The sequence below is a fragment of the Gadus morhua genome, chromosome 6, assembly GCF_902167405.1.
Source record: "Gadus morhua chromosome 6, gadMor3.0, whole genome shotgun sequence".
Classification (NCBI taxonomy): domain Eukaryota; kingdom Metazoa; phylum Chordata; class Actinopteri; order Gadiformes; family Gadidae; genus Gadus; species Gadus morhua.
In genome coordinates this window covers 13,120,427-13,144,527 of record NC_044053.1, presented here as the reverse complement: position 1 = coordinate 13,144,527, position 24,101 = coordinate 13,120,427, and the positions used below count along the sequence as shown (strand labels likewise).

General features: G+C 44.4%; 1 protein-coding gene across 8 annotated transcripts in view; it reads left to right on the top strand.

Annotated features, from left to right (window-relative positions):
• The window catches only part of mctp1a (multiple C2 domains, transmembrane 1a), a 131,443-nt gene that overhangs the window by 36,824 nt on the left and 70,518 nt on the right, over window positions 1–24,101 (top strand). For 5 of the 8 annotated variants that reach the window (XM_030359767.1, XM_030359765.1, XM_030359768.1 and 2 more), the window contains exons 2-9: window positions 4,507–4,627; window positions 13,232–13,374; window positions 13,823–13,902; window positions 14,248–14,359; window positions 16,583–16,621; window positions 18,883–19,047; window positions 19,771–19,901; window positions 22,515–22,701. In XM_030359767.1, the coding sequence (XP_030215627.1) occupies window positions 4,507–4,627; window positions 13,232–13,374; window positions 13,823–13,902; window positions 14,248–14,359; window positions 16,583–16,621; window positions 18,883–19,047; window positions 19,771–19,901; window positions 22,515–22,701 (978 nt within the window). The other 3 variants (XM_030359771.1, XM_030359772.1, XM_030359766.1) reach the window with 3 other exon arrangements.

Below are 24,101 nucleotides of genomic sequence, written 5' to 3'. Positions count from 1 at the left end.
GTGTGCAGCAGTGCATTAAATTGCTGCGTATATTCAGTTCCTGTGTGTCTGGTAGCACCTCGGTAAAGGGCTTGTGAGGGCCTGTGGGAGGATAGGTAGATGTTTCCCATTCCCATTTGTTTGGGAGGTTGTCTGAAAGCCGCTGAAACAAAGCAAAAAAGCGAAAAAAAAGCCATCGGGTACATTACTTGGAAAATTAGTTAAAAACATCTGTATGTTATGCTATATCTTCTATTTTTGACTCTTCCTCCTGCTGCTGCTAGCGGATCAGTCAATTTATTATCATTTTCCTCAATCTGGTCCATCTGAACACCTTAAAGTTGAGGTGTGTAGTTTACCGGCAAATTTGAGTTTTGTTACAATGGAATGAGCCTTTTATAAGTACATATGGAGAGGGTCCTATTCCATGGGGGCAGCATTTTGCCCCGGGAAATTTCTACAGTAGCCCAGGCCACAACAGAAACAGCAGAAGAAAATGTGTTTTGGGCTAAAGGTTCTAGGGGGACGTGTTAATCCCATCGCTACAACGTGTTTGGGATTGCTTTTTTAGTACTGTGGTTGTGAAGGAGCGTTATAATTAGTGATGTTGTACATGCAATGCGCGTCAGATCGTGGCGTTTTACTATAGGTGTCCGAGAGGCTTCAACTTCTATCGAATGTCGACATGGACCACTGGCAAGACAGAGCTCCACACATGTGTTTCAAAGTTAAAGTTAAACCCTCTGTTGAATAACCTGGTGAAGACAAGCTGCTCCCTGCTTTCGTATGTATTTCGAGGAATACATTTGACTAATACATTTCTGTAAAGTTTTTGTCCAGGGTGTAAAATAGTCTAGCGAATGGCAATTTGTGGTTTAGGGGGATTATGATGGGGGTGGGGGTGCATTCTTTAACACATCCATATTTTGGAGCGATTATATTTTAAGGTTGCTTTCCTGTTTGACAACTCAAAGTAAGCTGTCTCTCATTTGCAGGAGGTTGGTATCCAAAACTAAACTGTTGTGATAGCACACCGTCAAAAACATTTATATTCACACACCACAGTGCATGTAGACATTGGTTTGTAGCACCGACTGCTTCGAGATGAAGGATCAATGCATTTAACAGATAGGTCTGTGAATGTAGTTTACTACTATGGATCAAATAAAAGTATGTTGAGAAACATAATAAGGCTGTGAAAAAGATTCCTAATTAGGATTTGTCAAACTGATTTATTCACTCTTTAAAGCTGGGTACTATTAAAATGAAGGTCGCTGTTTTGCAAAATGTAAATTGCGGCATATACGTACGAGTCCCATTCACCTGCATGATTTCTTAATTTTGAATCGATGTGGACTGTTGTGGACAATGACATTATATTAGAAGTAGGTACATACCGGCGCCTATTACCTTCCACCTTTGATTGGAATGTGGAATGTGATACTGAAAAGCTCCACTCTGATCCTGTCTAGGTCAATCGGTATTTAGTAGAGCACGGCATTAACACTAACAGGGTAAAGGGTTCGACTTCCTCCGACTCATCTCCACTGTTCGAACACGATTCATTTGTGGTGGTTTGCGGGATATGCTAAACCTTAGTTTCCTTAATGAAGTTGCATTCAGTAGCGCTGCTCATGACCATTATCATCCCCTGGCTGTGTTGCTGGCTCTCTGTCTGTGTCCACAATATGAGTCATCCTGACTTCCCGGGAGGGCCATTAGTCCAGCTCCGGGATGCTTTGGGTCAACGGCCGAGAGATTTGGACTGGAATGTTTTGGGGCTAATTGGCCTAATGCCATTTATTATAACGAGCCGTGTCGTCAACATGCATATGTGCACAATTGCCCGGGCCAGTCTGCAGTGTTGAAGATGTTTTTGCTCTGAAATAGGACAATTCAAATATGGTTAACCCTTCTCTGAATTGGCTGGAAACAGTTTTTGTTTTAAGAACTCCTGATGGAGGGTGAAACGTAAGTGTTAGAGCCAGAGGGACTGAAAAGTAGACGGATGGACTTAGAGAGAGGCAGAAAGATGTGAATAAAGAAGGCCAGATCAACAGGGTCAGCATTTGTCAGGTTGAATGGGCAGGTAGACTACGATCAGTGAGATTGAATCCTGTAGTCCTCTGATCACAGAAATGAGTCGTTCCGTAGAGGTAATCCACGTGAAACCCCGGTCAGAGGTTGACAGAAAGAATGTTTTTATTGGATCTGTCAGGTAAACGAAACAAAGTCGAGCTCCTCGGCTCAACCGGAGCGATTGATCGCTGCGTTTAACGTTCCGTTGGCTCTCTCGCTCGACCGGGAAACTCTGGATGATAGTCCCTGGAAGGTCAACCTCCATGGTGGGCGTTCAACTCACCTCTCTAAATGAATTAGCCTATGCCCATGGAGTTTCAATTATCTTTGGGTCTGAAGACTCCCAGGTTATTGTCAAAAGAGAAATTGCACTTAGCCTTGAATGTGTAAGGACTGGCATCCCATTCAACCAGTCTGAATGTCATCTGATTAGTGATAAACCTTAACCTCAACTATTCAAGGATCCTGACTTGGATAGTAAATGTAGCCATGAGCAGATCCCTCATACATTAGCTACGTTTCACTCCTTTCACTTTTGATTTATTTTCACAAATGACATACCACTGCTGGTTTTTCTGGGTTCATGTGTGTTTCGACTCCTTTCACAGAAGCTTGAAGTGATCCCCAGTGGTAAGTCCATTCCTCAAAGCGGGGGCTTGTGGCCAAAGCAGCCTTCCATTGGGTTCCTATCTTAGCGTTCCCACACTCCATCGCACTGCTTATCTCAGCAGCCAGTAATCGGCATCTCAGTGGCCCTCTCAGTGACTTTTACTGTTCTGGAGCTATTCTTAGCTCAGCGTCTAATAAGTGTAGGCTAGCTGGAGTGCCCCAGCAGGGCAGCCCTTTGCATGGCAGTCTAATGAGAAGGAACACAAAAGGCACAGCAGGAGCTGGAAGATGAGAGAGGTGTGATGCATCAGAATCATGGAGAGGCAGAGTTTGGATTGTGAATGGAGTTTGACTATTAGTGGTGTTAGTTTTGATGGATTTAGCCAGCCTCCGGGAAATAACACGTCGGTAAAAGTGTCTCACCGATTTTTTCTTATTTTACAGTTTTTCTCAGTCGCATTGTTACATTTCTCAGGTCAGAATTGAAATTTGCAAAACAGTAAGTGCATTTCTCAAAACAATTCGTACAAATAGCAAAACACCATGGATTTCATGCAAAAGCCATTGTCTTGCTCAAAATCCTTAGTTAGTTTCTCAAAAGTAAATATCTGTGTCAATGAACATGTCAGTGCCATCACAATGACAAGTCCCTGTGTCATTGTGTACGGATAAAACAGTTAAATTGCTTAGTCATGTTGTCAATATAACAGTGTACTCTGGAGGGATGTTCTGATGTAAACTATGGTTAAAGCTTTGAAGAAAATTATTGTAAATTGTAAGTTACACCTTAGTGTATGTGGGAGATTAATTGCAGGAGACTGGACAAGTTTCACATTTACGCTTTGACTGTTTGTACTGTAATTTGTTGACAGACCATGTCATTGCTAGAAATGTGAACATAGGAAAATCTCCTTGGGGTAAACTACATGCATTCCTGTAGGAATTACAGTGCAGTCTTCCTACACGTCCTGACGTTCCTGTCTGTTGGGCCACAAATTCTCATTCTCACGCAGCCTCACTCCTCTTCCTCTTCTTCTCTCTGGCTGTTGACCCTGTCCAATTCCTTGTCCTTCCATTGTCAGACAATGTAACATTGTGTTGTGCTCCAGCTATATATATATACTTGCCAGTTCATGGTTCAGGAGATGCACCTTTGAGCTATTCCAGTAAAGTGGTTGATCGTTGGTTTGTCCAACACTTCACACATTTCTCTTCTTTAGAGAAAGTCAAGATTCACCTGGTAGCAATTTACCAATTCAGGGCAAATGTATGGAAATATGCTTGCCATATTATGACAACTTGTTCAACCATTTTACATGTACAGACTTAAGCAATGAACTAATGCCTAAATGTTGTGGGGATGAGACTTTTCAATAGAGACCCATTCCAATACATTTTGATCAACATGACATAAGCAATTGATAATGTAGGAAAGAGGAGAGAATAGTACATAATCATTTGCATGAATGTACCAAAGCATTTGCAACTTGTTCAAAGAAATGAGAAACTGCTTTTTTGATGTGCACAAGTGACACAATGATGTGAAGATTGAACAGGTAGTTTTGAGAATTTCTATTCTGATCTGAGAATTGTACCAAAGCGACTGAGAAAAACTGAAAAAGATACTTGTTGTTTCAAGACAATTGTATCAAAGATATTTATCTGACATTTATTGGACAGAATTTCCGATCCTAGAAATGTAGTGGTACAGAGTTGCACTACGTTTGTGTATTGTTCTGTTATACAATGACTTCCTGTCTGGTTAACACATTACTATTTCCCGTCTGCTCAACACGTCATCACTTCCTGCATGCTTAACACATCTTCCTGTCTTCACAGGGCATCAGCATCGTGGGACCGAGTACTGTAGAATCGCCTCCGAGGCCTTCATGTCCAGCCATGTTCCAGCTGGACATCATCCTGAAGAAAGGCAACAACCTGGCCATCAGGGACAGGACAGGTGGGTCCTCCTCTATGCTGGATAGATGACACATAGTGATCACATGACTAACAGTCTTCTGTTGACTGAGTTGTATGGGGTTGAACCGTGGGTCATATCTACAGCTGTTATTTCCTGTTACATGAAGTGCATTGATTGATCATAGCATTGGCTGTGCGGTTCCACCTAACAGCAACAGTAGTACTAGTACCCTGTGTTTCCCTGCCTTGTAAAGAATGCATCCAATCTTTGCTCTGTTAGTGTTATCCCACCAAGAGGGTTCTTTCACGTCTTCTCACTGTGAATGGTGAAATGGATGGCTGAAGCTCAGCATCACCCTACTACTATCGAGTAGAATGTGTATCCGTCAAGGACATACTTATAGATATTCAATGTAGTAATTCGCCGTGAGTCCTGCAACACAGAAGCTACGGCCTCTCTTCTCGCTTGTGTACTCACATTCTATTTCAGCCTGTGCATCGCGTTAAGTTTCTTTGTGTATCTGCATAAGTGGTGTAAAAACAAAGGTGTCTCTACATAAGTAGGGGTACCTTTTAAGGGATTCGCTGCTGCAGCAGTTCATACCGCCGTGATTTATTCCACCGCTTCCAAATATAATTTGGGTCTGAGTGATGTAAAGTCTGCATGCAGTGAGCCTCAGACTTCAGTGCGCACCTTCCAGGAACTCATTTATGTGCGGCAGAAACAGAGTACGGGTAAAACAGTAAGTAATGAGCTGCCGGGTGTGTGTGAGTGTTTGTGTGTGTGTGTGTGTGTGTGTGTGTGTGTGTGTGTGTGTGTGTGTGTGTGTGTGTGTGTGTGTGTGTGTGTGTGTGTGTGTGTTGGTGTTAGTGTTAGTGCAGGATGTGAAGGATCTTTTAGGGCTTTACGTAAAAAATTATTGACAGAAAGATAAACCTTCTAGAAGTAGTTAGGTGAGATACATCACACATAGTGAAACAAAATAGGCAGCCAGATTCAAACTGTCAACATTGCTTAAGACACACACACACACACACACACACACACACACACACACACACACACGCACACACACACACACACACACACACACACACACACACACACACACACACACACACACACACACATACACAGAGACACACACACACACACACACACACACACACACACACACACACACACACACACACACACACACACACACACACAGACACACGTGTGTGTCTGTGTGTGTCTGAGTGTGTTTAATGGAATGTTGAAGGTTTGAATGTGGCTGCCTGATGGAAATGCTTGAAATCCAAACGCTTTCTTGGACTTGAGTTTCTCGCTCTTCATCCGATATGTTCTGTCCGGCAGATTGGATTCTGGATAGTAGGAAACACTCAACCATCCATTACTTTTCATAAAAATGGTCTTGACACATACACATCCACGCACATACACACACACACACACAGAGACACGCAGACACACACACACACACACACACACACACACACACACACACACACACACACACACACACACACACACACACACACATGCACGCGCACAAACCCACAAACAGACAAACACATAGATACACACATACACACACCCAGATACACACCCACATACATTGTGAAGTTAGAACAGTTTTACTCAACCTGTGTTTTATACGAGTTGGAAGATTCATAGCCTCTGCCAGCCAATATTTCCACCAGCTTCGTTCCAGCTGAATACACTTGAAGAAATGTGCGGTCTGTTGAAGGCCGTCGAGTGAGCGCAGTGCTTATAAATTGAATTAAGTCTTCATGGATCAATAGATAAATGTTTTTTGTTTTGACCTTAATGAACACTGTGGGAAATAACTGATATTTTATGATAAGCTATATCAGCTCTCTCTTACGATGCATTACCAGCCAATATCATATTGAATCCATTTTAAAATGTGTTTTTGCACATAGGTTGAACTAAATAATTTATTCTCTGTTGGCGACAGGTTGTTGTTGTATTCCAAAGCCCACATACGTGACTTTATTACTTCTGAGAATGGAGTTGAGGTGATTCATTTGGTACATTTCATCAAATGTCCCTTACAGGAAATTATTTTTGAAGTTCATTGAGGTTTTTGGTTATAATGGCACTGTAATGAATGTTACGAAATGGGTGTCAGTAGCGATAACAGCACATTCCTGCCATGCCTTCAAATCCCCTATGTCTGTTTAGCAGTGAACTGTTTTTCAGCCAAAGGGGCCGTTGAAGAGAAGAAAAAACAGAGATCTGTGAATTTTCCGGTTTAGTTATTCTTATTATTGAACATCCCTATAATGCTTTTACATGGTCATTGTCCAATTTTAGCTGGATGAGGCAAGTGTCTTATCGCATTAATGACCATGTACATCTGAATTATTTATGCTTCCTCATTAGCAATTACAATCTATCTCCTCATTTGATGGGAGCTCTCGCTAAAAAGTCATTACTTGCTCATAGTATTTTGGGTTGATTACTCCGGAACATATTGCCTGCCTAAAGATATGGAACAATAGATCATGAGAGGCTAATCAATGTGGACACCTCCATAATTTAAAAGGTCAGATAATGAATGCGTCGGATTACCTCATGGCTCAGATAGATGGAGGACTTTAAAGAGGGTTGTAGCAACTTTTAATCATAAAGAAAACAAATATATATATATATATATAGTATAACCCCACCGTTTTCTTGCATCCTTTATTGCACACTGGAACTGAGGAGGACATTATGATTCAAGAGGGTGCGCAGGTTCTCACTTTCCACGAGTGTCGAGATACGCCACTGAGGCCAAAACACAACCCATCAATTATTACCCAGGAAAAGCCTTGTGCCAATTACCATACCACTTTGTTTGTTTGTTTGTTTGCACGGCCACAGATGTGTAAGATGGAGAACAAACACGGTGTGTTCATGCCCTCTGTGTTAGCGTTTTCCCCGGGCTGGATAGTCCAACGTGGATTGATCAACTGGTAGCAATATGCTGTCGTCATGGAAATGTTGAATAATGAACGTGAATGTAGATGAAACAAGTGTGTGTTGTTGTGTGTGTGTTTGTGTGTATGTGTGTGTGTGTGTGTGTGTGTGTGTGTGTCTTTGTTTGCATGTGTGTGTGTGATTCGTTGCGTGCATGCATGCACACTTGTGTGTGTGTGTGAGTAAAGCCCTCTTCATCATTTCTCTGGTCCCGGTCCCACCGCCATACCTCTGCATGGTGCGGGTCCCATGATGTGATTTCCATAAAACAAATCAGCCCCTATCAGCCCCGAGTGGAGGCCAGCTGTCACGGGAGCTGTGTGCTTAATCCAAAAGGTAAAAAGTAATTTGTAGAGACTTTGAAATTAGCCCTTTTGTACAATTTATTCAGTTAGAGTTGGAGTCTGTTTCCCAAAGCAGAAGAATAATAGCAGACATGATTACCCAATTAGGTTGGTGTCCGCTTCATTATTATAGAAGCGATAGGCCCTCAATGGACTCGCAGTGTATGGTTGGATTTATTTTCCTTTGGTTGGTTTATTTTCGTCTTTGGCCCGTGGGCGAGACTATTTTTTAGGCGTAACAAACAATGTAGAACTAATCTGAAAAGAACATATTGCTTTGCAGCCAGTTTGATTCATCTCGTTGTTTAAGGGTCACCAGTTTTCTTTTGACCAAGAAACTGAGTCCATCTCTAGTTAAAACTGTGAAGCAAAGAGTGGGCTTTTCGGAAAAGTGAGCACGACTTTCACATGATTGGAAAGATGGAAATATAAATGTCATCTCTGCCCCTGAGAAGCTAAAGGGTAGCCAGGCAGACACCAGAGGCTGTTTTTAGTCCGGTTGAATACATGGTTTATTAAGGAGAGCTCAGTGGGAGATAACGGTAATAAACAGTAGTTGAAGAACACACACCGACGCCGACACCGACACCGACACCCACCCACACACACACACACACACACACACACACACACACACACACACACACTCACACACACACACACACACACACACACACACACACACACACACACACACACACACACACACACACACACACACATACACACACACACACCGACACCGACACGACACACACACAAAAATGGTTTGTTTTTAAAACTGGCAAACCTATTTATTGCGACTATTTTAAGAAGTTGAAATTGCATATGTGAAATGTCCTGATGTGTCACATAAGAAGGGCAATTTCATTACTGTCATTTTGGTTTAATAAAATGACTAATATGTGAGAGAAGGAGACAGGGACCTCTAGATCTTTTCTAAAGCTGAAGGCAAAGTGGGCTTTATCGTGACATCTACTCAATAAACAGAATCCAAATGTACATTGTCAGTATTGATTGTCTTCTGAGGGATCCTGGTTCTTTGAAGGTCAGCTTTGGACACATTAAATAATTACCATCGTTGCTTGTTTAACCTGACATGCCCGAAGCAAGAGACGGCCCTGAGAACCATCTCAAGGTTCTGGTGGGAGGGTAGTTATTGACTGATTTTGACCCGCCTTTTTGTACCTGCGTTTTGCCTGCGTTTGTTTGGCAGCTACTGGTGAATATCTGCATGCTTGTTTCTAACCTAAGGTTAACTGAGTTTACGATACCTCGGTCTGTGTTGGGCTGTTGCACAACCATTCTCAAGTGAGCTGATGCGAGCGTGAGCGTGATGTGAGCGTGATGTTAACCTCATGTCTGGATCTGGACCCCAGCCCTGTTGACAGGCCGATCCCGTTCTCCACACACATCAGGTGTCGACGGACAAGTGAGAGTCAAGTGTTTGGGTTTGTTTTCCCTTTCGGCTCCCAGTCCCAGTACTCAGAGCAGCCCTGCAGTCACTGAGATCAGGACGGGATTATTATGCACTGCGGGGCCCGTAATCAAAGGCATGTTGACTTCAGTCAGAATGCCATCTGGTGGCACATCATTAACGTGCCCTTACATGAAAATATAATCACCACTAATGGAATGCCTCCGGTCCAATCAAATTGCTTGTAACCGGAAGCAACCATTTGTTTGGATGATTTGTGTGTAGAACCTAATTGTGTTTGCATGTGGCATCTGACATCTTAATGTGGAACATCGAATTCTGCATCTCCTGCGGTGAGACTGCGGTTATAAATCATCCAAGCCGTCCTTCACCCACCCATCCCGGACTCCCTCCTCGGGGGAACCCTTGCCCCATCTTTGACTTTCGATTTCAGGCTTTTCTGCTCCCGAGATTAACACACACATCAGGACAGTGCCAATCCACAGAGCAAAACCAATTAAAGTCCAACCAGGCAATACCAACATGCCCTCCCCTCATATGTATTGATTACTCATGGAACATGTGGTCCCACCTATACCTTGATTTGTGAGCGTCCCCCGGTAGGAAGGCTAATGATAAATCACGTGAGCAGAAGCGCATGGAGAGCAACTGAAAGGGTGAGGAGAGAGATCGCTCTGCTCTGCTTTTCCCCTCACACCGAAAAAACAAAGACTCCTCGTCCTCCATTTCAACCCTCACTTTTATGGTGCATTTACGGCGTCATAAAGCTGCCACTGTGGGAAGCGTTCAGGCTCAAAGCAACGGGTGAGGCATATCGTATAGAACCCACACAGAGAGGCCCACTGCATGGATATGCATGGGAGAGAGACAGAGGGAGAACATTGAAGAGAGAGAGAGAGAGAGAGAGAGAGAGAGAGAGAGAGAGAGAGAGAGAGAGAGAGAGAGAGAGAGAGAGAGAGAGAGAGAGAGAGACAGCAGCAGCAGCAGATCTACCTACCTATAGAACCCACACACAGAGGACCACTGCCTGGATATGCATGGGAGAGAGACAGAGGAAAAACATTGAAGAGAGAGAGAGAGAGAGAGAGAGAGAGAGAGAGAGAGAGAGAGAGAGAGAGCAGATCTATCTAGTGCAACATTAAGAAACCATGATGACGAATGCCTCTCCAGTTGTCATGTCTTCAGTCACAGTAGGACTTTCATTCCTGCAGGTGATCGATAATATCATAATAGGGAAATTGTACTCTGGCCTGCTGTGTGTTTCCTGTGTTTCCACCCTGCTCCTCTTTGAGGGCATTCCTCTTGACTAAAGCAGTCTTGCGTAGATGACATGGTTGGGTAATGGGTATTGACTTTATGTTTGGCTCTTCAAGGGTGTGTACGTGTATTTGTATGTGTGTGTGTGTGTGTGTGTGTGTGTGTGTGTGTGTGTGTGTGTGTGTGTGTGTGTGTGTGTGGCTGTGTGACTCTACGTGTGTATCTGTGTGTGCGTGTTCATGCGTGCATGGGTGTATGTGTGTGTGACTCTATGTGTTTGTGTGTGTGTGATTGCTTGTGCACGTGGCTGTGGTTGTGTGCGTGTGTGTGTACCAGTTATGCCCATGGACATGCTTAAGGCTGTCTGAGCTGGGCCTCATACAAGTCATCCCACCAGACTCTGTGTGAGTGCACATCTTACCGCAAGCTCATCAAAGCCCTCTGACTGCTGACAGCCAGCAGCCACATCAGCATTACGTGGAATCTTTCTCTGTTTACTACCCTAGCTTTCCTAGTATAGATCGCCCATGTTGAGCAGTATACACGAAAATGCATTGTACTAAGTGACAGACAGTTTGTGGTGCATTTTTTATAAGTGGTCTGTGGTCTGTTCTACACAAGGGTTTATGATCCCTTTTGTAGAATGTTGTGCCTTGTTCATTTATTCATAACCTGCATGTGACTGTTGCAGATTTATTTTTTCTACAATCGATTTTCTATTGCTTTTTTTTAAACAAATAACTTCAGACTGCACCATCCACCTAGCAACCCTGCATATTGGAAAACATCCCCATTCCCTTTAATGGTATTATCTCGTCACATGCCCTGGTTAACTCTGGCTGGGAGAGCATAATGGCGATCAATGGCGATTTCTCATAGTAATGAAATTGGAGACTGCGCCAGCACTCCCCTTGCCCCTGTTTCTCCCAGGCCTCAGCTGTCGCGAATGGATCCAGGATTTGAAGGGATCCATTCATAATTTATAGTCGGTGTCAGGTTGTTGCCCGTCGCTGTGTTCAGTCACTGTTCATCGTTGTGAGAATGTGTGTCAGAACCTCTGTTGCATCGCTGAATGTGTGATGTTTTGAATATGCTTTCTGTTATGTGTAGAGGCGCATTAATTAGTGAGTGATCTGAGTCAGATTTATATATTTACATAGCTTCTGCGTTCACTTTTTCGGAGGGGATTTTTATAATATAGGCCAATGCTGCCACCCTGTGCTCAAAATGAGGAATTGCCATTCATTGAAAAGGTGATTGTGTGTGTGTGTGTGTGTGTGTGTGTGTGTGTGTGTGTGTGTGTGTGTGTGTGTGTGTGTGTGTGTGTGTGTGTGTGTGTGTGTGTGTGTGTGTGTGCGTGTGTGCGTGTGTGCGTGCGTGCGTGCGTGCGGGTTTGTGTGTGATGATTTCGCTTTCCAGATAAATAGTGTGATAAATGAAAGTAGAATTCAAGGGAGGTAAGCTTTAATTAGAATAGCGTGCCAGTGAAGGCTATAACTTTCTCCTGTGGCTGCACAGTTCAAAGTCTGTCTAATTACCACAATGCTAAGGCCCACATTCATTAGAGAAATGGTTACATTTTTCAAATCATAACTAAAATATAGTGGAATTCTTAATCAAAATGTTATCTCAAGGTAGTGTGGTGGGGTGAAGTGGGTTAGGGTTTGGGTTAGGTGTGGTTGTGGTTGATGGTTTTAGCAGCCTCATATGGCCGCAGTCAGACTGATTGGACTCTGGGGCTGGGTGAGGGTGAGGGTGAGGTTCGGAGCTGGGCTGAACACATGAGCTGCGTTCCAAATCACATACTTTTTATTTTAACTTGTTGAACCTACTGCAGCTACCCTTACAGAGTATGCACTGCTGCACAGAGTATGCATACAAATGGGACATGCTACAGGTGATTTCACTGACTAGCACAGCTGTAGTGCCACACATTCACCTTTGCGGGTTCTGTCGATGTAACGTATCTTCTGGTGCACTGAGGACTGTGTGTCTGAAGAGCCTAAAGCATGCTGTCTCGCATACTGCGAAATGTGACCGGATCTCGCGCAACATCCTGGTATTTTTGGCATTTTGCATTTTCCATCCTACATATTGGGACATACTCAATCTTTTTCTGGCATACTTAATAGTATGGTTGTATGGGTATTGGAACACAGGGAAATACCCAGGAAGTGCTATGACATATGGCGATAACACCAGCTCTCACTGTAACCAAGATTCCTACAATTAAGCATATTTTTACACCCCCAGCCTGTGTCCTGGTGTCGGGGCTGCCGTGTAGTGCGAGCTCGGTGGACTGTGGCAGGGTCCCCAAGTGATTAGGCCGTTTGACCCCCTCCATGTACTGGGTTTAATCCCTAGTGCCCGCCTGCAGCCGATATGCAGGCATCCTCTTGCAATATGTGGAACCCATACCGGCTCCTAATTGGCATTAAGTCTCTTTGGATAAAAGTGTCTGCTAAATAGTGAATAACACCTTACCAGGTTTTACGTAAAGTATTTGTATTGGTCTGAGCACTTCTCGGTACATGTGTCACATGAACTAAGAGCGTTGAATAGGAAGTGAAACAAAGAACAGAAGGACCTTAACCCCGGCTCCGCGTCCCTCAGGAACCAGCGACCCGTACGTGAAGTTCAAGATCGGGGGGAAGGAGGTGTTCAAGAGCAAGACCATCTTCAAGAACCTCAACCCGGTGTGGGACGAGAGGGTCAGCCTCCTGGTGGAGACGCTGAGGGAGCCGCTGTACGTCAAGGTAGGAGGAGCTGGACGTCTGCTCTGGACGACACTGTCCGGTCCTGGGTCCTGGTCCCAAGTGGGTCCCCAAGGGGGGGGTCTCCGTTACCGGACGTCTGGGGTCCGTCGGGATGGAGACGGACCGCAGGTTTCAGTGATGGACGGCTCCTGTATTGGTCAGGAGTGGATGGCTCAGACAGGAAGAGGACACAACACACAAGAATAGACAACACACATAAATAAACAAACACTCTTTATTACAGCTTGTGTGTTCCTACGGAACAAAGATCAACAAATGATGGGACACTTTCATTTGTCTTCCACTTCAACAGACAATCAGAAACAGCAATAGTTATACCCTTTGATTCATAACAACACGTGTCTTTGTTTGATTCTTAGCTGCATCCATGGCTCCACTATTAAATATAATGCATGCTTTAATCCTCTCTGCTCTGTACCCTCTGTAGGTTTTTGACTACGACTTTGGCTTTCAAGATGACTTCATGGGCTCAGCACAGGTCCACCTGGAGTCCCTGGAACATCAAAGGTCCTCTCCTCCTCTGCTCTTTCTTGCTGTCTGTGCCAGGAAAAATACAGTACTTTCGTTCCTTTTTGTATTGAAGGTTTGCGCTATACTGCCACCATGTGGTTGGTGATGACAATACACATTTGGTTATCTACATCAATTACTTGGAGACAAATGCACATTTTATCGTATTTTATTAATGCAATTCCAATAAGACTATGAGTGTTAACTGTGTCTGTTTTGAAAAAAGAATAATTATCACAAAGAGCAAATGATTTATTTAACAAATTACACCATATACAGATATTCATTTCAAGTATACTTCAGTAGGACTTATGCTCATGAACTGTACCTCCCAAACAACAGGATCCTTGACTTGACCCTTGACCTCGGGGACCCACAGTACCCTGACCAAGACCTTGGCACCATCGATCTGGGCATCACTCTGTCACCAAAAGATGGGGACATTCGAGAAACCGTAAGGGAGAATATATCTATATATCATTTATATATTATATATGCTGCTGTTACATTATCTCTCCTTTGTTTATTTCACAATCCTCTTAACCATTTGGCAGAGTTGGTCTCAGGCTCTCGGCCAAACCAAAAAGTAGTAAATCTCAAATTCCTTACAAACGTTAGATGAACTGTTCCATCGAGGCTTTGGGTTTCTTGAGCAGGAGTGACAAAAGACCACGGGATCACCATCTCCACTACCAGCCACCCACAAACACACCCACAAACATACGCACACACACACTTTTCCAGAAACACACACACACACACTTACAACAACACACATGCATGCGTAAATACGCACACACACACACACACACGCACATACACACACACGCATACCTAAACACACACACACACACACACACACGCGCGCTCATACACACACACACACACACACACACACACACACACAGACACACACACACACTCGCAGACCTAAACACACGCACAAGACACACACACACGCACACACACACACACACACACACACACCTTAACACACATACACACACACACACACAAACACACACTCATACGCACACCTAAACACACACACACACACACACATTCACACCATGAAGCCCAAATCCCACTACTCCGTTGAGCCCCTCTGCGTTGATCCACGACTGAGATAGGACACGCCCCTTTAGCCGTCGATGGCCGACATTCAGACGCCAGGCCGGGCGACCTTCCCAGAACCCAGAAGAAGTCATCGCTGGCAGGTCGTGCGTAGATTTTTGATTTGAGTCCGACAGCCCGACATGAGAATAAAGTGAACGTTCCCCGGGCGAGGTCAAAGTGTTTTCAGTGGGCTGGGATACAGCGGCTGCCTTTCAGCAGTACATTTGAAGGATTTTGCAGCGTCTTTATCGTATGGATACGTTCTTATCAACGTATTCTGTGGAGCAGAGCAGCAGACTCTCTCGTGCTCCCGTTTTGCCAGATTTGTTTTGACGGTTCATGTGTGTTTGTGCTTGGAAACACTTTACGGCCCCCCCCTTCGTTCACGGGAATGTGACGTGGATGGGAAAACACGCATCCCTGCAAAGATGTGCGTCATGTCTCTAAGACCTACACAGACATATGCACACGCACAGAGACAGACCGGCAGACACACACACAAACAAACACACAATCACACACACACACACACACTCACACACACACACACACACACACACACACACACACACAGAAACCCACAAACACACACACACACACACACACACAAACACACACACACACAGAAACACAAACAGAAACACCCACACGCACCCATACACCCACACAGACCCACACACACAGACAAACACACGCACACTCTCACTCAGTAAACACATGTGTTCCACATTCAAAGGGGTCCAGCTTACTAATTAGGTTTCCTCGTTACCGCGCGGATCCGCTCGGTCGTTTCACAGTTGTATTTATTTCTGTTCAATTATTTGTTTTCTTAATTGGCCCCCTGCACGGTTTGTGCAGAACAAGGCAGAGTCTGGGGGGAGACGTTGCATTCCTTTTGATCTGATGTCTTCATTGCGCTGCTTATTCGCAGCTGTGGTACAGAGAGTCCACATTTGACAGAACAAGTAAACTCTTTTTAGGTTAAGCATCACTTTGGATCCCTCCCAACTGTGCAAAAAGAATATCAACTAAAGTAGACGCCTAGATTGGTGCCATTTGGATACCGCTCTTCACCGCCACCTACTGGCAAGAAGTGGAACTGGAGATGTGGGACTTGTGTCTGCCATCTGTTATGTGTGTAGTTGTGAAACCTATTGGTCATGTGTCAGGAAATGGAGATCATGCAATAGTTTGAATGAACAATATAAATACGAATCCCTCACATAGTACAGGTGTATGCATAAATGTTCACATTTGCAGTAGAAATATATTCATCCCTGTTTGAGTGTGTCAGAGGCTGAGCATCTTGGCCCACATGATGCCAAGATGCTCACACTCACAACAGAAGGGCTCCTGACAACATCCTTTGCTTCGATCCACACTGCATGATGAAAGAGCATCTCCAAGCAGTCTCTAACCCACGTGGGGGGGAGGTCAAGCCCCTGTCCCCTGGCTGACCTTTGACCCCCCCCCACCCCCCACCTGTTGTCCACCTGAGGGTCCAACGCGGGGGTTGGGGAGGGTGCTTGGCGGCTCTGTAACTGCTTTGTCTCGTTCACAGACCATGCTCACGGGGAAAAGTTGGAAACGGTCCAGTAAGGTAAAAAAAAGAATAAACGTTCCACCTTACTCCTCTCCACCTTGACCTCATTCTACCTGCTCCCGCCCGTCCACTTCTCCGTCATGTCTGACTATAGTGTCACGCCCTCTCCATCCCCCACCCTGGTGTCCCCCTATCCCTGATTTGGTACAATATCGGGGTCTTTTTTATTCCTTCTGCTTCCCATCCTCTCCAGTGAGTTCATGCGTTTTTTACTCCCTTCACATTTCCTCTGTTTTTCTCCTTTTCCATTTCTTGGCTGACGTTGTACATGCTACAGCGAGGCTCTTTGGTGTTCATGGGTCTATGTTCTCTTTTCTGTTGCTTATCGGCACATTTTGCTTTCATTGGTTGACCATGCCCTGGTTGGCTGATTGGTGTGCATGCTGGTATGGGTCTGCTTCATCTTACTATCGCATTCATGTGGCACATCTTCCTTTTATCGCTGGCAATTGACTCAAATATTCCTTTGTTTTATAAACCTGCCCCAAAAGTAGGTTGAAAGGGTTTTTAGGAGTGGTTCCTAGTGGTGTTTTTAATCATTTTCTAATCACTCGCCAAGTGAGAAAATAAACAAGAACACATTTCAAATGCATGCTGTTTATCACACTTCACAGTCGATCTCTGTTGGAGAGAATGTTGCTGCTTAATCACGAGTGAAAGAGGTTATTGAGTTCCGCTTAGACAGAAACATCAATTTAAGTGTGTGGAAGGAGTTTGGCGCGCGGCGCAACGCACTTCTTCACACCGCGTCTTTGAAGCTCTCAAACTGGGCCACCCGGGTCGTAGCTTGGGAATTAGCTTGCGCGCTAAATAACCCTCCACTCCCCCACATTAACCAAGATATTAGAAGATACTTTAACAAACAGCTGCCTTACTTGAGTGAAATATTTGTTCTCATATATTCTAAGTGAAGACCTCCTAACTTTTTCGTCCATACCGTTAAATCGTGCTTTTTTTTATCCGATGGGTTTCCTCCGATTAACACCAAACACCACCAGGACGTTTTATAGATTTTTTTTATACAGCCGTTAAAATAAACAAGTTGTTGAACAGTTGTTGTTTTCTAGAGCAACTAAAGACTCGCAGTCCTTTTGATCATCTCTCTCTCGGTCTCCGGTTCTCCCCCGCCGCACCTTGGCAGAGCGCGGCTCCAGCTCTCCGCCGCTCCCACTCCAGCGCGTCCGGCTGCACAGCATCCGCTAATAAGGCAGTTGGAGCTACAGAACAATAATAATTAGGGCTCCCCGCTCGAGGAGCCGCACTCAACCGCGCCGCCGACATTAGCATACTGCACTAGCGGCGGCGGCTGAACACAGAAGACACAGGAGGGTTGGACAGGCCTGCCGGGTGGGCGCGTGGCGGGATCGCGGGGTGCCATTTCCCTCCCATTGTTTAATGTCTGGAGAATGGAAATGAAGAGGCTCCGTCGACAGATCAAAGGAGCATGTTGGGGAGGCAGGGTTTGCTCAGAGTTTAATGGGATTCGCTTGCAAGAACAAACAAACAAAAAAAACGAGCAATTCCAATAATGTTTTCAGAGAGAGAGAGGGAGAGAGAGAGACGATGGTATTCGTGTGGTCTGCACATTCAGCACACGATAGCCTGAAACTCCAGTACGTCTTAGTTCAGCAATGCAGATCGACGTCAAAGTACGTGTTAAAACGACACATAATCACCTGGTTGAGTGGATGCTAAGTGGTTAGATTTCCCCCCCTTAGTTCACCATTCGTAGACGAGGCATCGGGACCTGATGAGAAAAAAAACAACAATTTTATTTCAACAATAGTTCCTACTTATTAAGTAAGGCAAAAGTAAAGTAGGCCTACATGAGTTTGCGTTTGTAGCTTATCATACAGATGTAGGTCTCATGGTGGCCGCACTGCCTGTGTCTCAGCCGAGTGCTGATAGGTTCTTTGGTCTACTCTGTGCCTCTGTGGCTCCTCTCCCCTGCCCTGCTCCGACCCAAGTGACCCAACTGTCACCAGCATCTGCATACACTCATTCTACACTGTGTGTCAATGCAGCACCGATCAACAGCAATTTAATTTGTTGTCTGTTTGTTTGTTTGTTTGTTTGTTGTTGTTGTGTTTCTGTTTGTCTGTGTGTGTGTGTGTGTGTGTGTGTGTGTGTGTGTGTGTGTGTGTGTGTGTGTGTGTGTGTGTGTGTACGTGGGTGTGTTTGTCTACACGTTTGTGTGTGTTTGTGGTGTGTGGATGTGTGTGTGGGTGTGTGTGTGTTTGTGTGTGGGCGTGTTACAGAACCAGAGCATGCGTCTCTCAGACGTGCACAAGAAGTCCCAGCTGTGGCGCGGCATCGTGAACATTGGTCTGATCGAAGGGCGCCGCCTCAAGGCCATGGACGACAACGGGCAGAGCGACCCCTACGTCCGCTTCCGCATGGGCCACCAGAAGTACAAGAGCAAGGTACCCAGAATCCCCTCTGTCTGGGATACAACCGGGACGAAAAAGGAAAAACCTCAGTTGTAGGAATGATTTGGTCACTTCTATTTGAATCGTTCATAAAGGACTGAAAATCGTTCTTTAATAGACACCACAAACAAATATGACCAAACATTATTCTCAAATAATTGATCTAATGTCGTTGTGCACTAATTTATTTGTGTAATTTGCTCCTTTATATTTGTAAATGGGTAACGTGATAATGAACTTAAATATGAGTCTGAATCCTTGCAACTTATTAGATGTTTTTAATGTTTAAAGTGTTCACATACACATTGAAATGCAGAATTAACATACATTTTTTTAATTAAAGTCATAATGTGAAGCTTGTTCCCCTCCCGTTAGCTCGAGGGAAACCTATAGAATTAGCCTGGCTGGCTGGCTAGAGTGAGTGGGCGGGGTTTTGGGAATATCAGTAGTAAAATTCATGGCCAGCCTTTTTTATTTGTGGAATTGATAAGTTATAAGATGCGATTTTGTTAATAACATTATTTCAATCACTATCGATCCGCACTGACAACAGATTTGTCCAGATAACTTTAAGCTACGAGCTCAGTGAAAGTTTACGTACTGCAACTTTAATATTCTTTTGTAATTGTATTAATTAATTAATTTATCCATTCATCCACCCAAGCATTAAGATTAATCCGTCTAATCATGTGCTTCTGTATTATCTCCCTGCTGTAGGTTTTAGCTAAGTGCCTGAACCCCCAGTGGAGGGAGCAGTTTGACTTCCACCTGTACGAAGAGCAGGGTGGCTACATAGACATCACCGTCTGGGACCGGGACCAGGGCCGGAGGGACGACTTCATGGGCAGGTAGGCAGGGCCCCCCGTCCATCTTAACTCTCTTAACTAAAACATACGGGAGTGTCGGGCTCTTGTGTGCACTATGTAGCTACGGCCCACGCGAATACCATCCTATCACACTGGTCTCTCAGAATTCTCTCTCTCTCTCTCTCTCTCTCTCTCTCTCTCTCTCTCTCTCTCTCTCTCTCTCTCTCTCTCTCTCTCTCTCTCTCTCTCTCTCTCTCTCTCTCTCTCCCTTTCTCTCTGTAGTTTGTAAGTACATTTCTTAGTTATGTCTTTGAAAAAGTACAATCAAAACAGTGAGGTGGGGAGGATTCAGACCAACCCCCTAAAATCCAATAACCGTAATCTTTCTATGACCGAGTTTATAGATTGACTTTAAGCTGTATATTAAAGGTACAGTGTGTAGTATTTAGTGGCACCTTGCAGAACCGGCTTGGCAGAGTTATGTTTTAATAAGTGTATTATCCCATAAAGTTAAGAATCCTCTTGTTTTCATTTCCTTAGAATGAGCCATATAGAGAGGGTCCTCTTTCATGAGGGCGTTTCATCGCCATTGCTGCAACCTATTTGTGATACTTTTTTTGGTACTTTTGTACTAAATGAACATTATAATGGGAAATGCTGTGAAATGTGCCACACCGTGGCATTATGAGGAGAGGCTGAACCTCTTACTCAGACACAAAAATCCAAATCAACCGCTGGCCAGATGGAGCTCCACACATCTTCACACACACTGTGGCGGTATATTAAGAGTGTCCTATCCAAGGACACTTATAATATCCTGTGTATTGAGAGGATTAAATTAGAATGGACTTTCGCCGACTAATCCAAGTGTAAGATAGTGTAGCGAATGGCAGTGTTCGCATGAGGGGGATTATTATAATGGACTCTGCATTCTTTAATACATCAATGTAGTGGATATGCTAGTTTTTGAGGTTGTTTTCCCTGTTTAATAACTTAAAGTAGGATATAAATCATTTGTAGAAAGTTGGTATCCAAAACAAAACTGTTGCAGCACTACTGCACCCCATTTGTTTTTATAAGAGACCTGTTTTCACGTTCCACAGTGCAGTTGACATTGGCTTGTAGCGCCGACTGAGATGGATGATCAATAAATATAACAGAGAGCAATAATTCTAGGTCTATGTATGTAGTTCACCACTATGGAAGCAATACGAGTGTGATGATGAACTTGAAAGGCTGTTACCTCCACCATGACCTACAAAATGTATAACATATACAGTGACCGTGGCGACTTGACAAAGATATCTGCTTATGATTGGTTAAACTGATTAATTCGCAGGCTTAAGCCATGACGTAGGAAAAAATTGCAACAATTAATCGCGTTCCATGTTAAAAGACCTTCATTTGTAACTATAACCTAAAGTTGAACATTTACTGAATAAATAACTACAAACAATTTATAAATCTATCAAGCAACCTTATCACTTGACCCTTTTCTGCTTTTCTACAATGACATTTTTTTGGAAGTACCTACTGGCACCTTACACAATACAGGCCACCTTCGCAAATGGACTGCATTTATACAGCGCTTTCTAACCAGTGCCCACTCAAAGCGCTTTTCAAAATTGCCTAACATTCACCCATTCATGCACACAATCGCACACCGATGGCGGTGTCAATCACACAAGGCCACAGCCAGTTCGTCGGGAGGCTACTCGATAATCAGCTAGGAGGAGCTGGGGACGAATTAGCAACCTTCCGGTTACCAGCCAACGCACTCTACCTCCTGAGACACATGTTGCTGAGTCCTTGCAAAGGGAGGGGTGTGGTGGGGCGGCATTGTTACAATCTGCTTCCTCACCGCTAGTTGCTACTATCTTTTACACATTGGACCATTTATATACTTTAACAGTATATTCCATAGGTGTGTAGTTGGTACATCCCTCTGTGATGTGATTATTCTATGTTTTTTGCATCCCTTTAAATGTTTCTAAACTTGTACATGTCTTTGAACGTGTGTAACTACTAGGTGTGTTGATGTGTGTGTTCAGGTGCACCATAGACCTGTACTTACTGTACGGTGCGTCATTTGCGTTGAAACAAAATGGAGGAGAAGTCGCTGCTCGGCCCGTGAACGAAAAGTTCAAGTTTAAACTCCCAGACGGAACTGTAGATAGGAACCCCGTTATCTGCAATCTCTGTAGTAAGGAATTTTCCCATTACCGGAGTTCATCAACCCTTGAATATCACCTCAACGCAAAACATTTGGTAGGTACGAGCTGTCACAGCCCCTGAAGCTGGCGCTAGCAGGCAGCCTCGTCAAGCCACACTCGACCGAGATGCGTTGAATCTTGAGTGAGATGGAAATGTTATTAATTTGATCTTAAAATGCACCGTATGTTGATGAAAGACATGTTTTAAATAAAAGAGGCATTGAATTTCAAAGTCTATGTCTATTATTCATTGAATCACTTATCTGCCGTAATTTATTTGAATTAAATACATTTTTTAATACTTTCTCGGAAAAATGTAAGTATGCGATTAATTTAGATTATTTAATCACAGAGCCTGTAATTAATTAGATTAATTTTTTAATCGCTTGACAGTCCTACTTTGAACGTGTGTAACTACAGGTGTGTTTCTGTGTGTGTTCAGGTGCACCATAGATCTGTCCACCCTGGCCCGGGAGCGGACCCACAAACTGGACCTCCCCCTGGAGGACGGGGCGGGCGTTCTGGTTCTCCTGGTCACCCTCACCGCCACCTCCGCCGTCTCCATCTCGGACCTGTCGGTCAACGCGCTGGACAACCCCTACGAAAGGCACCAGATCGCACAGAGATACGTGAGTGGAAGACCCTGGATCCTCTCTGTGGGGTGCGAGGGATGCAGCCTTAGCTTGGTTGTGACGTTGGTTGGGTGTATGGGTAGAAGGCTGATGGGATGCTAGCATTGTGTGTGTGGGTGTGTGTGTGTGTGGGGGGGGGGTCGGTATGTGAGTGTGGGTTGGTGTGTTGTTGGATTAATATCAACTGTAGCTTCATTAACCATTTTTCCTTCAATTCCACACTCCATCTGGAAATATTTTAATATTTTGTTGTCCGGACAAAAAGGAACAACTCAACTTGTAAAAAAGGACTTCAAAAGGAAGTAAAAGTAGTAAAATAAGCCATGAACTATTGGCTCTTTTCACTATTGAATTTCAAGATCATTTTTTTCTTTTGTGGACATCTCCAGGGCCATTTCTTGGTTTAATAATTTTATCGGCCTCTTTCAAATAATCACCAAATAATTTCCATAACTGTGTAGTTAATACACTGACAATGACACTAACCCACATTGTTTGAGTACAGTCAAAGCACTCCTTATTTTTTGCATTGGACAGTGCTACTCATCGCCTGCATGTGTGTGAGCATCTATGTATGTATGTGTGTGTGTGTGCGCGCCTGTGTGCCCGTGTGTGTGTGTGTGTGTGTGTGGGTGTGTGTGTGTGTGTGTGTGTGTGTGCCTGTGTGCGTGTGGGTATGTGTGTGGACTCCTAAATGAGTCCTGTGTAGGATCTCTGAAGAGCTCTGGGGCCCACTCTGGCCCCCCAGGCCCTCCACAGAGCACAATGCTCTCAGCCTGCACCGTTGTCTTAGTCTAGTTAGCCCCTCACTCCCTGTCACTCTCAGCAAAAAGACTCTCTCTCTCTCTCTCTCTCTCTCTCTCTCTCTCTCTCTCTCTCTCTCTCTCTCTCTCTCTCTCTCTCTCATAAATATACACACACACACACACACTGCATCGCACACAGTGACAGCCTCGGCGGGGGATGTATCTCTACACATCAATATGTCGGTTATTCATAGCTACCCAGATTAATTCACAACTGTTGATTTAGCCTGTCAACACCCTTAGTTCATCCTATCCTCTCTGCATTAATGGGCGCCCGCTTGGAAACAGGACTGTATGACGGGGGTGTTATGATGGTTGTCTAACTATAATTTTTTAAACGCGTGTATTTATTTGTACATGCGTGTGGGTTAGCATCACCTCGGAGCGTAGCCTGGGTAAACAATGGCCCTATGACCTACATAGCCTCCAAGCCGTCCTATTGGCTAGCGGCGCTACGCTGACCGCTCGGTCCCGCGCAACAGTCTCGTTTCTGGTCAACAGGGGGAGCTCTATGACCGGCACACCCGGAACAATTCCGGATCCAGGGCACGTGAATCCTGTACGTGTGTGTTTGAGGGAGTGTGTGTCTCT